Source organism: Tiliqua scincoides, chromosome 2, assembly GCF_035046505.1.
Source record: "Tiliqua scincoides isolate rTilSci1 chromosome 2, rTilSci1.hap2, whole genome shotgun sequence".
Taxonomy (NCBI): Eukaryota; Metazoa; Chordata; class Lepidosauria; order Squamata; family Scincidae; genus Tiliqua; species Tiliqua scincoides.
Genome location: NC_089822.1, coordinates 75,120,760 through 75,137,688, shown reverse-complemented (window position 1 = coordinate 75,137,688; position 16,929 = coordinate 75,120,760). Strand labels below are relative to the sequence as shown.

At 39.9% G+C, this 16,929-nt stretch overlaps 1 protein-coding gene across 1 annotated transcript in view; it reads left to right on the top strand.

The window, feature by feature from the left end:
* Positions 1-16,929, top strand: part of PTPRD (protein tyrosine phosphatase receptor type D) — a 791,067-nt gene that overhangs the window by 588,966 nt on the left and 185,172 nt on the right. The window contains exon 7 of the mRNA XM_066616307.1: positions 14,732-14,920. Coding sequence (XP_066472404.1) covers positions 14,732-14,920 — 189 coding nt within the window. The remainder of the gene's footprint in view (positions 1-14,731; positions 14,921-16,929) is intronic.

Below are 16,929 nucleotides of genomic sequence, written 5' to 3'. Positions count from 1 at the left end.
GTTTATTCTCTGTCTCTTGATATAGATATAGATGATATAAATAGTAAGCAGCACAAGAGGATCAATTCTCATTGATATTTGCAATAAAACTTTTTAAAAATCCAATCTAAATAATAACTTGGCCTTGCATTTGTTGTCCTGGGAGCTAAACATGATAATATTTAAATGCCTTTTTTCCATATGTTGACCACCTCCCTATGTTGACCAATTCCTCCACTCCCTTGGGTGGTCAACTTAAAGAGGTTCTACTGTATTTCTATATTACCTTTCTCAATGAGTCGGAGTCTTACAGACTCAAGGCGATTCACATAGGCAGGCTATGTATGGAGTTTTTTACCATTAGTGTTCTGTGAGGACTCATAAAACTCCTCATTTCCAGATGTCTTCCTTCATGGCATGGTCATAATTCTTTTTGCTGATTCTAAGTTTCTAAGATTCTAAGAAGTTTGATTCTAAACTTCTAGCAGGAGCAGCCACAAATCAACCAAGTGTTTTCATTCCTGGCAGCTGACCTCCACACTTCTCCACCTAGCAGCTTTTCAGAGTGATCCCTTGCCCTCTCACGGCCCAGGAAAGCAGCGACAGTGACTCCTCGTGGCTCCGTACTCTCACTTATCAGCTGTGTCAATCTCTCTTCCCAATCACGGCCAGGGTTACTCCCACTTAGGTTCTTTGGACAAGGCAGCAGCTTAACTTCCAGACCACAACTTCTGTCCTTGGAACACAAGTTCCATCAGCAGAAGGCACAGATAGGCTTGGGCCCTGATTCTGTTAATAATTAACTGTACATATCTTACGGAATGGGTAGAGGCAGTCTAAAATGGTTTTATTTTTTCAGGGATTTCTGTGTTATTTCTGAAAACGGTGTTACGTGTTTTTATTCAAAAATTAAGTTCTAATCAATTTTAAAGAACTTCTATAAATTCTAATTGCTGTAATATAGGTTGTATTGTCAGGTAGGCTGTAATACAGTGGTTCACAAACTGGGGCATCGCAACACCCCAACCACAGAGCCCTGGCTTCGCTCCCCTTAAGGGGCGGGGAGGGGGAAAGGCAGCGATGCAATTGCCAGAATCACATCACTGTCGAAGGGCGCAAGGGCTTGCCTAGACTCACCACAGCCTGCAGCAGCCTTCTGGGGGTGTTGGGAACTCCACACCAGCCTCCACAGGGCTCTCCAACTTGCGGAGACAGTGCAGATAACTGTCGCAACCCACTTCCACTTTGCAATTGCGAAACCGGAAGTGGGTTGCGATCATTATTTTGACTGTCTCCACATGTTGGGGAACCTTACAGAGACTGGCACGGGGCTCCACGCACCCCTGGAAGGCTACTGCAGGCTGTGGTGAGTTCACTTTGACAATGACGTGATTCGGGCAATCACGTTGCTTCCTCCCCTGCAAGAACTCCCTGTGAGTTTGAGAACCGCTGCTGTAATAGGCTGTGTACACCCCCTCCCTTAGAATAATGACAGAAGATTGATGAACATCAACTTGAGGAACAGAAGTAAACATAGCATTGAATTGATGGGAATACTGAGATTCAAACTGCAGGAAAATAAAAAGTTTTGTGCAGCATAAAAAAGCACAGCAACTTCAGGAAGCAGCAGCCCTTAAAAATTTTCAAAAATACAAATCAGCTCACTTTCAGCTTTCCAAAATAAAAATAAAAAATGGAATTACAGAGGCTCCCTGGAATGCAGGACAGGTTTTAAGCAGCACAGAAAAAAAAGTTTTGCAATGCATAAAAAAGCACAGCAACTTCAGGAAGCAGTAACCTTTAAAAATGTTTAAAAATGCAAACCAACTTACCCCCAAAATGCTGCAACCATTGCTACAACACAAGGTCTTTCCTATACGTCTTCTAGTTTCAAATAGTGCCATCCCTTAAAAGTCTCATCAAGAGCAACCAACAGATATTTTCTCCACTGGCCGCACCTTTTTAAGGAGTGCACTGTGGAAAAGGAGGGTGCTAAGGGCCATCTTTGTCCATCCTCCCAACTCACCTTTCCCAGTGGGCAACCTATCAAAACTTACTTTTTTCTGATTCGAACCTAGGGAAGCTTGCCCATTTCTAACCAGAACTGCCAATACTTTTGTTTAAAATGTGTTACCAGTTATACTGGTATAGTGGAGTAACTTATAGCGTATCTCCTGCCCCAATCTGTGAGGATGGTTGTACATACCCTAAAATCAAAACTGGTTCAAACATAGATTGGTTCTATGGTTATAAACGCAATATCCGTGGATCAACAGGATGATCATATTGTGAGCAGAACTGTTTCATGATGGTATTAAGGACCTGCATCTTTGGAACAGACAAAATCATAAGAAAACTAGAAGTGAGATGGGTCCTTTGAAATTCAAACTATGCATTATATACCGTTCATACAATTGGTCTAAATCCTCAATTCACATTTCTTCATACTTGAATAAAATACACCTTTTTAAAAAAAAAATGTAGTTTTAAAATTCCTCATATTGAGTAATAGGTTTCTTGCTACTGTACATAGATATAAAGGTTACTGAAACTAAGAACTACTATTTTCTGGGCCAACCAGAAGGAAATATAGTAATTTTATTCATACTGGTTGAGGTTAACTTGCTGGTGAGGTTCCCAGGAACAAAGTGGAGGGAATCTGAGAAAGGATTCCCACAAACTACAATAACAAACTAGTGTTGGGCACAAACTAATAACAGTGTTTATAATAATAATATAATATACAGTATTTATATACCGCCTTTCTTGGTCTTTATTCAAGACTTTATTCAAGGCGGTTTACACAGGCAGGCTTATTAAATCCACGCAGGGATTTTTACAAATTGAAAGAAGGTTCTCTCTTTCAAGAACCACCACATTCAAGATGTTAGGCTCCGATCTGGTTTAACATTCTGGCCTCCATCCTCCCACGCTCCGAGCAGATGGAACAGCTCAGCTGCAGCTTGCCAGCTGCTTCAAGGTCGCACGGTGCCGGTGGCCTCGAACTGCCGACCTTGTGGATGTTAATCTTCAGGCAAATGGAGGCTCTACCCTCTAGACCAGACCTCCTGCCCCTTTATGCTCTTGTGTCAGTGGTGGTCTTAAGATAATACTAAGAATTTGATGGGAGAAGTCATAAACTTTCAAAATATTTCCTCTGGAAAGGGTGTTAATTCATCAAGATAAACATTCCAAACTGCTTTCAGAAGAGAATGGTATGGGAAGCCGCAATCCAAAAACCAAAAGGTGGAAAATATGATGTTTTTCTTCATATTCAAAAATTAAACATTGCTGATAAGCAAATAAAAAAAGCCCAAGCTTCTTACAGCTTTATGTGTTTCAAAGGAGTGTAATTTACATATTATTTTTGTTGTCCACTCTCTCTCTCACACACACACACTTACTTTATTTGCTTGCTTTCAGTTCTTTCTCACTTACCAGTGCAATATTTAGAACAATAAAGAGAGAAAAGCAAGAGGCTTTAAACTACCATTCCATCATTGTTTCTACTAACAACACTAGCCGAGGAAAGAGGCACTATTTAAAGTGGTGGTCTTCTTATATTTAGCAAGGGAAGATCAACTATGTCTATTCACCCCAGCATCTTTTTGCAGCTGTTTGCTAGTGTCTCTTTTTTTTCTTGTTTTAATGATTGTGTGGCTCTTTGGGACAGAGAGACATCTACTTGTTTATTTTGCTACGTAAAACTCTTTCTGAACTTTCCAACACCACCTCCTTCTCCTCTTCCTCATCCTCTGTCCAACCAATGTGTGGACTCTGCAAAACATATATTCAAAGCTGGTGGGACCTCAGAGCTGAAAAAGTTATTGAAAACAGGTAAGTGAAAATTTTGTGTGATTTTTGTAATCAAACAGGCAAGCACCTAGCTCACAACACCCCATATTTGACAATTGTTGAAGAGAAGCAGGTCCAGATAATGGATATGGCAATAACTGGAGATGTGGGAATTGAAGAGGAAGAACAGGAGAATAGCACAAACTATAAAGATTTGCAAATTGAAGTCCAATGCCAATAGCAGAAAAATGAAAAAATTGTACCAATAATTGTTGATATTCTAGGTGCAATACCAAAAGACGTTTAAAAACTCATGAACATCCTGGGTGTAAATTACTCACCAGCTACAGAAAGCAGCCTTACATATTACATACACATAGCTCACATATTACAAAAATATCTGTGAATATCCTGGGTCCCTGGGAAGGATCCGATTTGACAGGCTGAATTCAGTCATCCACATCTGGTGGGCTGTACATATTGTTAATAATACTAATTATTAATAGTTTTGTTTCTTGGTGAATCCATGACAACCTTGTGGTTCTTTCATGCAGCATTCCAAATTCAACCCCACCCACTACTTTTCTTTTTGACTGCCTATAAATCCCCAACCCATCTTATTGGTTCCCCGGATTGTGCACACTCCCCGGATAGGAAGTTCCATTCTGATTGGGAAAATCTTCACTGTGCAATTCAGAATTAGGCTTAGGAAAGCAAAGCTATTACCCAAAAATGAAAACTAATCACCTTGATTGACTCTGTTGTACCACCCCTTCCAATTCAGCTGGAATTGGAGGTGGCAACTTCTAATTTTGATCCCTCACAGAACTTTGCTAAACCCGTTATACAACAGATTTGATTTTAGTCAACATATCAAACTGTCATTTAAACTAGCCAGTATGTCAGTGGGATGCAAGCAGATAAGATTAAAAAAAATCCCCCAGGCTTGGGGGACTTCCAGCCATGTTGCCAGCCCAATAAACCATTATTTTTCTGATCATTGGAATTGGCCCAATGAAAGAGATAAAGCATGTAAAAGAAATGCCAGAACGTAGTACAGAGGAAGAGTGATGGGTTGCAGGAAAACTTCATTCAGCTGAGAGAGAATTTCCATAGGAAAAGGAACTGCAAATTCTGTGGCATAACATAGCTTGAGAAGTGAGCTGTCTAGTGGCTCCTGTGATCCAGTTTGTAGCAACCTAAGGTAAGTTAATAATTAAAGTGACGGTAAGCAAAAAGGGCTCCCCGTTTCAAGAATGAATTCATGAGTGATACTGCAGTAGCTAGTATGATTCCTGATGTGACATTCAGTGTTATCTTGAAAAGTAAGTGCCAAGTTTTAGGAATGAACTTACCTGTTGAGGTTATATTATTGTTTGTGTGTTATGTGTGCGATATGCGGAATATTTTTAAAATGATATGATTCAAATAGTTCAGAAGGTGGTTTAGTTTACATTCAATAAAGTAACTCTGCAGTCGTTAGACTTATGCAGTATTTGCTTTTTCATTTTTTAATTGTTCTAACATGGTATAATATTCCATTGTTTTCCTAGCAGAAGACAGAGTACAATAGAAACCAGATTCACATCTTTTCTGAGTGCAGGTGGAGGTCTCCAAAAGGGCTTTATGAAGTAGTCATACTTTCACATTTGAAAGTTGGATCTCAATATTTTTGTTGTATTCACACGTTAACCGTGCTCAGCATTTAAAATAATGTTGGGGAGATTTATTCTCTACAATTTGTGTTCTGGATAAGTGAGAGGATAAACAGTGAAAAAGAAAATGTTGATAGAAATAGTGCAACAATTAAATAGACTTTAGTATGTGGTTTAATGTATGTGTGTTCATGGGAATTCTTTTAGGGCTTTATATTTGACCTTTCTGGGTATGCAGATATTCTGGATAGGTTTTGTAGATTTCTGGTGTCATTACATTTTTTTTTTTTTTAAACTCCTGTAACCTGCCTTTTGAAAAAAACTTTGGAGTCAGCATTCCTACTTCTTAGAAAGTAACTCCCTTTCTAAGGGAGTTGCTGTGGAATGTAAAGAACTCTGGTTCTTCCTCTGAGACTGAGAATACTTCCTCAACAATACTCCTAGCTTGTCCCACAGAAATTATCAAAACAATAACTGACTATTGAACCTGTTCCTTTCCACAAGGCAGTGCAGAAATACAGGCTAAGTGTCTGGCCAGAGTGTTTTTGATGCATTTTTAATGCAAAATATATTAAAATGCGATCTTGTCAGGTTTATTTTGGTCTCTGTCAAAAGCAGATGAGAAGCAGCTGCTAGATTAAAAATGGGGGGTGAGAGTTTTTGCTTCTCTGAATGACTAACATACTTCATTTAAAAATAGACACTTCAAACCTTTTGTGGTTTTCACAAAGGAACGCTGTTCTCCAGAAAGGCATCCATACAACATTACACATTTGCTTTTTCTGGTTAATCCATTGCAAACTGTGAAATTTCCAATATGATTACGGTTTAACCATGAAATTCATAATGAATAATTTATATAACTCTAGACATCTATCGGTGAGTTTCTGCTATGATAAAGGTGCAGTTTAAATATTGAAGTTGGAAAGACTGGGAGTACTTAACGCTAGTAGTGAGTGTGTACACACAGTGCCATTTGCTAGTAAAGTGGGACTTTTCTATATTATATCATGTATTTTCTTTTCTCCAATGGAGGAAGGGTGCCTTAGTATGGGCTTGCCCTTGTTTTGCTAGGCAAGGTCTAATCAAGTAACATGACCTCCTCCACACAAAGGGCTCTCATTTCCAGACATGTACTGATCAACACCACAGGTTCTGAGCAATTCTTCAGTTTTACTTATGCATTATTATATTTTGTTTTGCATAGAATTGTGCCGTGCGCCATCTTTTTCTTTCAAGAAAACAAACTAAAGCAACCTTAGTGAAGTTCTAGTGCTCTGTTTTGACACCAGCTGAGAAAAATTGCATGTGAAGTCATTAGCTCTGTATATCTTTTCTGAGTCATCATCATCATCATCAACAACATCGTTGTTGTTGTTATTACAATTGCAAATGGAAATATCACCAGAATCAGCAGTGTCCTTCCAAACGGAAAGCAGTTTTTCACATCTGTTCATACATTAAAAGCAAACACTATAAGGACGCAATCATATGCACAGTTATCAGGAAATAAGTCCTATTTAACTCAGTTGGACCTACTTCTAAGTAGATGTGCATAGAATTGTGCTGCAAAGAATGTGAGGCACTGAATATATCCATTTCTATTTACAAAACAAAGGGAAAATAAAATTAATTTTTTTTACCAGCTTTAACAAAATTGAAAGACTTAATAGGAAAAAAAGGAAAGTAAAACAAATGTGGTTGGGAAGGTGGTCAGGAAAGCAGCAACCCAAGGCCCTAGACTGTAGACAGTATTAGCATTAGGATAACATTAAATCCGGGTTAAAATGGGGCTTGCCAGGAATGAAGATTAGGAAGATGTGGATTTCTCCTAATGTGGTATTGAAAACATAACGGTACCAGCAGTCTACGGGTCATTCCCAGCTTCCACTACTGTTCATGCTTATGGATTCCTATAATTGACATTCTTACAACAAAGAATGGCAGAACATAGAAATATTTCTAGTTTACTTAGCATTGCAGATTACACAACTTGATGTAACATGATACTGCCAACTATGAGGTAAGAATGCCAATATTATATATCTGTTTGTATTTCTACCAGTGTCTTCTAGAACATGCAACAAAACCATTTATAAATACTAGTTAAGAAACCCTACACACACAAACACACACCACATAATAATGGAAGATATAGTATTTAGTGAAAACTGAATGCTGTACTAAAGGGACAAAAATCAGGAACAAAAAAAAATGGTGCAGGGGAGAAGCAGTTGAGATGATAAATTTTCTGGTATGTTGTCTCACACTGAAGGCAGTATGTGAAAAACAGATTGATTAAAGAGAAAAGACCTCCAGCTGTTAATGCAGGTGGAGGGAACACTTGTCCAGTTCCCCACCTGCATGACGGGGTGAGCAGCTATTGGTCGGGGGAGGGGGCAAGCTGGGGTGTAGTTTAAAGGCTGGCGCCCATGCTTTCCCAGGCTTTTTGTTCCTCAGCAGCAGTGGAACCCACCTACCCGCCCTTTAAACACAGTCAGAAGCCTAGCTGGTCGCCTTTTGGGGCCGGGTAGGAATTTTTTGGCTTTTTCCCTGATTGGCCATGCGGTGAAGCTTTTTTCACCTACCCCTGACTGTCCCCTTAGGGTTCTTGTGGGTCTTTCAGTGAGGTTGGCCGTGTCTGGCAGGGTAGTGCGGGAACTGGAGGAGAAATAGGGACCCGGTGTCTACCTTCAGGCAAGCAACAGGCCGGGTTAAGGCCAGTGCTGAACCCCGAGGCTACCCGGATCGGGGGCAGCCTGGCTTGACCCCGGAATGGAATTGGGATGCTCACCTTCGTGGTTCCCCGGCTCAGGGTGGGCAGAACAATTCAGCTGGCTGGACCCCGTTTCCAGGTGTTGGCGATGAAGAACCTGGGGGAACTTGGGCGAGCTCAGGTTCTGAGTCAGGGTGGTTCACCCAAAAGGAGGGCTCAGACAGGAACTGACTCCTCCTAGTTAGGTGCCCGCACTAAAGGGGGGGTGGAGTATAATCAGGACCCGTTGCATGGCACCAATCGCTGCACGGCCTTGTAATGGAATAAATCACGGCCCTGTTCCAACCAAATCTTTTGTGTCATGCATGTTTGTGGGGGGATACCTGGGCAATTTTAAGGATATCAGATTCCTCCAATGAAATCTGAACATCCTTTAGAATTAGCATTTGAAGACACAAGTCCAATCCTGAGCTCTCTAGCATCAGTGGTATGAGTGTACTGCTGGCGCTGGGTGTTGAAAACATGCCATAAAGCACATTTGTGGCACCCAGACAGTAGGAAGTGACGGCACTGGGCTTCAGACCAGAAGGGGGATGGCATGTGGCCATTGGCGGCAGGTAACACAACTGGGCAGCAGTGCAACTTTTTGGGGTAGGGTGGACTGTTCTGGGGTGGAGGAGGGCGGGGGTGGGTTCGATCTGAAAGGGGGATGGGACCACAGAAAGCCTGCTTTACCAGATCCTATCCTCCACGTCCTCCCCCTGAGGAGACCCATTCAGGTGGTGCTTTCCCAGAGGAGATCTTGGAGCCTGAAACACCCACACAAGATACAGTGCACACTGCATCATTACATGGGATTGGATTGGGCTGCCTGTTGCATCTAGGAGTGCATGTGGAAGACAGAATGACTACAGTAGCATTTCTAATCTGGTACCTGACATTTCATTGTAAAAATGTATTAGGCATTCACTCTTATTCTGTACTTTTCTGGGCCTCATTTTCATGTTGCACTGGAGCAGGCAAACAGAAGCCTGAATGAGTTACATTTCCGCTTCCTTTGCACCTGCTGCTATCTCTGCTCCAAAGACTTGGTTGAGATTTTAGGACATTGATCAAGGCTCACAGATCTCACCACAGGTGAGCCAACATTTCACACTTTTGAAGGAAAAGTGCATTCTCTCATGCTTTGATATCTAATGTGTGAGTTGGATCTGAGTGTCAAAATGGTTGGGAGTGAACTCATTCATTTGAAACAAAGCAGGTTTTATTTAAACCTATTGATTAATTTCAGTAGAATTGAGCACTCTTAAACCTGTGCTGGATTATAGCCGCTGCGTATAAAATGCTAATATAACCTTTCGTTGGTTGGTTGGCAACTTTCAGTCTCGAAAGACTATGGTATAAGCATACAGCACCTGTTATTCTCAGGCAGTCTCCCATCCAAGTACTAACCAGGCCTGACCCTGCTTAGCTTTCGAGATCAGATGATTTCAGGCATGTGCAGAGTAACAGTTTCATTTGTGTGATATATGATGGGCTCTTTTGCTTTGAAAACTGCAGATTACATATAAGAACAAAGAGAGTTTTTCACAATGAAAAGATTTACACTATTAGACAGCAGTGGGGTGTGATTGCTTAAATCCATTTCAGACATTTTTTTAGGTACTTTATATGAAAACTTCTGCTTTGATCACGCTATTACTGCAATTTTCATCTTCATGGATATCTTTTGTCCCTTTGAAATCATTGGTAGAAAAGGCCTCCAGGGCTTACAAAATTTAGGAGTATTGTGAGATAGTTATAGTTGGGCAGAGATATCTTACTATGATGTACAGGCCCAAATCCTAACCCAACTTTCCAGCACTGGCATAGCAGTGCCAGTGGGACCATAGCTGTATCCTGCAGTTGGGTGGCATTTGAGAAAGCTGCCTAAATGTAAGGGAATATTTGTTCCCTTATCTCGGAGCTGCATTGCCCTTATATCAGTGCTGGAAAGTGGGTTAGGATTACACCCACAAAGGGATAACTTGAAAAGGACATATGCTTTTGTAAGTCAGATATTTATTTTATTTATTTAAAATGTTTATACCCTGCAGGTACACTTGCAAACTGTAGCATTAGGGTGGATAGGACTGGGCAGTTAGTTATGGTCATTTTTTTTTTTTTTACATGAAGCACACTAAGGTTGAAAAGCATCTACTTGTTTGCAGTCAATAGCATATGGTTTCAGATTCTTGTTAGGATTAGATATGCAACAATTCTAGAAATTCTGGAGACATGAGGAACAGGAATGCAACTTTTTTTGGAAAGGTAGGAATGCAAATTTTAGTTAAAAATTGATATATATGCTGTATTTTCCTTACAATCAAGCCTAAACCCACTTTATTATTTTAAAAGCATTTTGTATAACAGACAATAACTTACTAATTTAGACTGTTGGGATAGTTGTAGTTTCTTTCCTATAAGGACAGACTTTCCAAAGACATGCCAAACAGGCATGTAAGTCAAGTTTTAAATTCTTAAAATTATGCATGTGGATAGATTATGCCAGGGAGAGAGAGAGAAGTTATTCTCCCTGTCTTAACATTAGAACTTAATACTTGGGAGCATCTAATAAAATTGATGGACGGCATCAGCAGTAGGTTTAGGACAGGTGAAATGAAGTATTTCTTCATACGCTACATAATCCTGTATAGAATTTGCCCACACAAATGTGGGGATGTCAGCTAGTTAAGATTGTGTGTGAATCAGACAAATATTTGATGATACATCTACTAGTATGACTATGGCTACAATCCTATCCACACTTTTCTGGGAATAAGCCCCAATGACTATAACAGAACTTACTTCTGAGTAGACATGCATAGGATTGGGCTCTATAAGTATGCTTGCTATATGGAATTTCTAGATTCAATGATGGTGTTTCACTGAAAACTAAATGTTGGATGGGGTAGGGGAAACAGTGGCAGAGGATTCATTCCTTTTATGCCCTCCTTATGCCTTTCCCAAGTGCATTTGGTTGGCCAATATGGCAAGCAAGATGCTAGGCCAGTGGTTTCCAAACTGTGGGTTGTGATCCTGGGTCATGACCCGATATTTAGTGGGTTGCAAAAAGAGACATTTACCAAAAAATTGAGCATTTTACACTGTTCCAAGGCAACACAGACTCAGAGCTATTCAAACAGGAAGGTGAAGATGCTTATGGGAGTTGTAGGTGACCTACAGAAGCATCTCTCCAAACTGGGAGACTGGGCAGCAAAATGGCAGATGCATTCCAATGTAAGTAAGTGTAAAATCATGCACATTGGGGCAAAGAATCAAAACTTGACTTATAGGCTAATGGGTTCTGAGCTGTCTGAGACAGATCAGGAGAGAGATCTTGGGGTCCTTGTGGACAGCGATGAAAGTGTCAACCCAATGTGCGGCGGCATTGAAGAGGGTTAATTCCATGCTTGGGATCATTTGGAAAGGCATTGAGAATAAGACAGCTAATATTGTAATACCGTTGTACAAATCGATGGTAAGGCCACGCCTGGAGTATTGCATCCAGTTCTGGTTACCACATCTCAAAAAGGATATAGTGGAGATGGAAAAGGTGCAAAAGAGAGTAACCAAAATGATTACTGGACTGGGGCACCTTCCCTATGAGGAAAGGCTATAGTGTTTGGCCCTCTTCAGTCAGAAAAAGAGGCACCTGAGGGAGGACATGATTGAGACATACAAAATCATGCATGGGAAGGATAAAGTGGATAGAGAGATGCTCTTTTCCCTCTCACACAACACCAGAACCAGGGGACATCCACGAAAGTAGAGTGCTGGGAGAGTTAGGACAGACAGAGGAAAATATTTATTTACCCAGCGTGTAATTAGTTTGTGGAACTCTTTGCCACAGGAAATAGTGATGGCATCTTGCCTGGATGCCTCTAAGAGGGAATTGGACAAATTTCTGGGGGAAAAGTTGATTACAGTTTACAAGTCATAGTAGGTATGTGCAAGCTCTTTGTTTTAGAGGCAGGCTGCCTCTGATTGCCAGATGCAGGGGAGGGCACAGGGACACAGATTGCGTCTGTTGTCTTGTGTGCTCCTTGGGGCATTTGGTGGGCCACTGTGAGATACAGGAAGCTGAACTAGATGGGCCTTTGGCCTGATCCAGCAGGGCTCTTCTTATGTTCTTAAGTAAAAAAAAGAGTTTTTTCCATCACCACCACTGTGTGCTATGAACTGGTAGGAGATAGGATTGGGCTGCTGGATATAGTAAACTTTCTTTTAATGACCTGTACAAATGGCCTGCCAAGTGGTTCTGGGAAGGTCAAGTCTGATTTAAATTGTTGATGAATCACTGCCTAATCCAGCTTGATTGAATATTAAAATGAGAAGTGGTGGACATTGCAGTTAAAATCTTAATGACAACATTAATGTGCAGAATAATGTACAAGGCAAAATGTTTTTCTTTTCACTTTGTGTAGATGTTTAAAGCTACTAATATATCGATTAATAGTTATTTTTTCTCTTCTTAACATTTTTCCTCTTCTCTTCTTATGTGTCTGTATTGTAATTGCCGATTGATGTGATTGTTCATCTTCTTTGACGATCTTTCAAACATGTTGCCATCAAACTAGAAAGACAGGTTTTATAGAAATCATTAATAAATTTAAAGCAGAACAGAAAGCAATTAACGTCTTATAAACTACACCCACTGAGATAAGCATTCCAATTACAAATTTCATTATTTCCTCCAGTCCGTTTTATGTTGAATACTGGGTTTTATTGCCAAATACCTGACAGCCAGATTGGAAACAAGCCACAACTGTCAAAGTAGAACAGCTCCGACTATTTGAATCTGTTACATTGTGATGTTTCTCATGAAAATTTAATGATGAGCATGTATTCAGAGAGGTTCCGTGTATAAGAGGGATGGATGGAATTTAATTACCCTTATTAAAAATAAGAAAGGAGATGCTCTTTACACACTCCATCCTATTATTATGCAAGATGAATTATCTTCCTTGTGTGCTTGTTTATATGAAAAGGGGGCTCCAGAGTGTTCTTTTTGAGCCAGGAAGGAAAGAGAAAGGTCATGCAAATGCATTAGAGTACTGCTTCAGGTTTGCACAAGTCAAACCTTATCAGTAATTGCCAAGGTAAAAGCATCACTTCTTATAAATTGTTGTCAAATGTAAGCTGCTTTGGTAAGAGCCTGTAGCAAATGGCCTGCTGCTGTCAGCCTTTTGACAGTGGCTTCTCATTGGCAGAGATAAAAAGAAAAGTATCCATGCTTGCAGATTAGCATCTTCCTCTGCCAACCCCACCCCCTCTTGGGACTGATCCACCCCATTGCATCCCCTCCACTGCCCTGTTAAACCCCCTCCCTTCCTCTTTCCACTCTCCCCTCCCAGGGAACAAATGGGAAATGTCTGGGCAGGAAGGGAATGGGATTCCATTGGCACTGGTGTGTGCCAGGAATGTCTTCCTTCTCCTTTAGTTCTGCACCAAAATGGCTAGTGAAGGTCTGAGGAGACCCATTCAGAGAGTGGAGGCTTGCCCCAGGGTAAGAGAACCTAGGGCATAAGGAGATCTCCGCGACTGCCCCCCCCCCCATAGAATGCAGCACACACTCCTTTGGTGCATCTGCATCAGTGGAGGATATAGTTAGGGTTAGGCCCTCAGTATTTCTATGATGGCTTTCTTAGTCTCTTTCAAATTTAGTCTTGCCCCAGTGAGTAACTATAGAAGTGGTTCATGAATACTACTTGGCAATAATGTTTCTAAAAGGTTCAGAGAATGATTTATGAAGCATATTTCATATGTATCTGTCAGTAACTTACCAATATATAACTACCTGTAGCCCATCTGCAGGAGAATCTTTTTGATCTAGTGTTGCATCACCAACATCAGCAACTTCCCTTGTTGCTAAATGATATTTAAAGTTCGCAGAATACAAGTGAACCGATCAATATGAGTCTTCTAGGACTGTTGAGATAGAATCAGATCATGAAAACAGGCATTATTCAGATTAGTTCTGAGGGATAAGCAATGAATAAGTAACTTGTTTCTATGTTCTGTACAGTCGGGAGCAATTGATGGCGGTACCTATGAGTCCCAGTCATTGGCCCTTGCTTGTTTTTAATTCAAGCTTGTTAGAATTTAAGTACGTATTATTGACATCTTCGTATTTCTGATATATAGAAAGTGGAAGCAATCGGTTGTTGTCCATTATAAACATTTGATATAAAGCGTTGTGTCTAGATGTAGCGCAAGTAGAAAGTTACGCAACAGAACGTTCTTGCCCCTTCCTATGCAACAGTCCTTTGCCCCCGAAAATATTTTCTGAGGTTTAGGGGGCACTCAAAAATTGGGTGAGATTCAGTGTAGGAGAATTGATGAAAATTGGAAGAAGTACTTTTCCTGATTGCTGCTAAGCACTGAGAAAGTTGAGAAATGTTCAGAGTTCAGTACTGATTTTAGAGTCCGTTGGAAAAACACCATTAGTCAAAGTGGGTTTGGAACACTTCTGATGAAGGATCTGTGAACGTGGCTGCGATTGGGAATATTCAGTGAACAGAAAAATCTGTGTTTTGCTTTCCAGAGGATCAAATCCCTCGCGGTTTCCCCACCATAGATATGGGCCCACAGTTAAAGGTGGTTGAACGTACACGGACAGCCACCATGCTATGCGCAGCCAGCGGTAATCCTGATCCTGAAATAACTTGGTTCAAAGACTTTTTACCCGTTGACACGAGCAACAACAATGGACGCATTAAACAATTACGATCAGGTAAGGTCTTGCTACTGTTTACACTAATGCTTAGATTTATTTCTTCTTGGGGTTTTTTCTGTTCTTTTTAATTATTTTTTTATTTTATTTTATAGGTAATGATTTCTTCTCCTCTTCTCTTTTTTTATGTTGTTGAGGGTGTTGTCCATGTCTGTGTCATTGTCATAGCCTGTTTCCAGAGTTTGCCTCTGTGTGTGTGCGTCCTGCAGCTTCTGTTATTCCACATTGCTCACTGCTGTGACTGTAGTTTTGATTTTTTTTTCTTTTTGGCAGTATTTGACAGATCCATTTTTTCCTCTATTCCTATCTACTTTTCCTTTTATTACAATTATTTTATTTTAAAAGAAATTTATTCAACATTGGACTTCATTCAAAACATGCAAGGAGTACCAATGATTATATCCCTGTGACCCAAGATGCCATTATTTGATGTTTAAAATATTATATAAAATAGTGTTATCAACTGTCTTTTCAACATTTTGAATCCACCAAAGAATAGCTTGTTCGGACACGTCTTCTTTCTTCTCACTTATACATACACTACTTTTTCTTATGTGTACTAAACCAAAAAATCAAGTAAAACATAAACCAAAAAGTCTTTGGGTTAGGAGAGATTTTAACTGGCTGGTACATTTAACCACAGTAGTGCGTATTCACGCCAAAGCTTCCTGAACATGATACTGTTTGGATCTACAGAAGCCTGCTTTTGATGTAGAGTCCATCTTTTGCTGCTTTTTTTCTCTACCCCTTTCACATTCCTAAGGAATCCTTTCACCCCACCTGCTTTATGCTTTCTGCAGCTTTATAATAAGATAACTCTAAATTTATTAAGTTGAAAACGTATCCCTATATAAAACATAATATAAGGTGGAAGTGTGTGTATATGTACACACACACACATATATGCACACAGTATGTTTAAATTCTGCGTCAATGGGAGCACTAGCTTTTGCTGCAGAATCAGTTGTTTTACCACCTATCTTCCCAGACCTTTCAGCTTTTTGACCTGTTCTGTGATGTTAAGCCGTCTCTTGTTAACCAACTTCTATGCTTGTTGTCAGCAGAACTGTGTAGATTAAACTTCTGTTAATGTAAAATTAGAAGTAATGTTCACATGTGACATAGATTATTTAGTATATAAAGCTTTAACTTGAAAACTTTTGTGCCAAATTATAAGGAATATAATAATATTTTTATGCTGTCTTTCTTCTCTCCGTATTTAAATCTCCAGAATCTATTGGTAAGTGCTTAGTTCTGAAGCGCACTTCACCCCCACTAATTTTCATATGCAGAATACTATGATTATGGTATTATAATGATGATTATTACTCTTAAAATGCATGGCATGCATTTTACTAACAGTCAGTGTAGTCACCGGACCTCTGTAGTGGCACACACACTCCTCCACAGAAATGTTGTCTTATCAGTCTTAGAAACACTCGGCTAGAAGGGACAATACACACATTTCACGTAGTTGTAGCACAGTAAACAACAAGAGTCCAACAAAAACACAATTGTTTATCTTCTGATAGCCTTCAGAATATCCTCTGTCTTTCTCTCTCTCTTTCTCTCTCTTTCTAATTATATATATATATATATATATATAGTTTATATATATATAAAGCTTATTAATAGAATCTCTTCCAAAACAATGTATTAAATATACTATCATAAAGGTGTTTTTTAAAGGATTTTAGACCTGTACAAGATATTTTAACCCAATATAATCAAACATCTAACTCTTGTATGGGTGCCAGTTCTACCCTTCCCCAGCAAAAATGGTGGCCTTTGCCCATTTTGGTACGCTGTTATTTGCTTTTATAATCTAAGGATTGTACCTTTTAACAGTATAGAAATTCAAGTTTTTCTTTAAAGACCTGATTTAATTCTGTGATCCTAATGTGCCTCTTCTTCCAAAGCCCTTGCCTCCTTCTTCTCGTACTAATGCTTCTTCTTTCTAATCTTATTTGCATTCATATTATCCACCCAGGTGGTACACCAATAAGAGG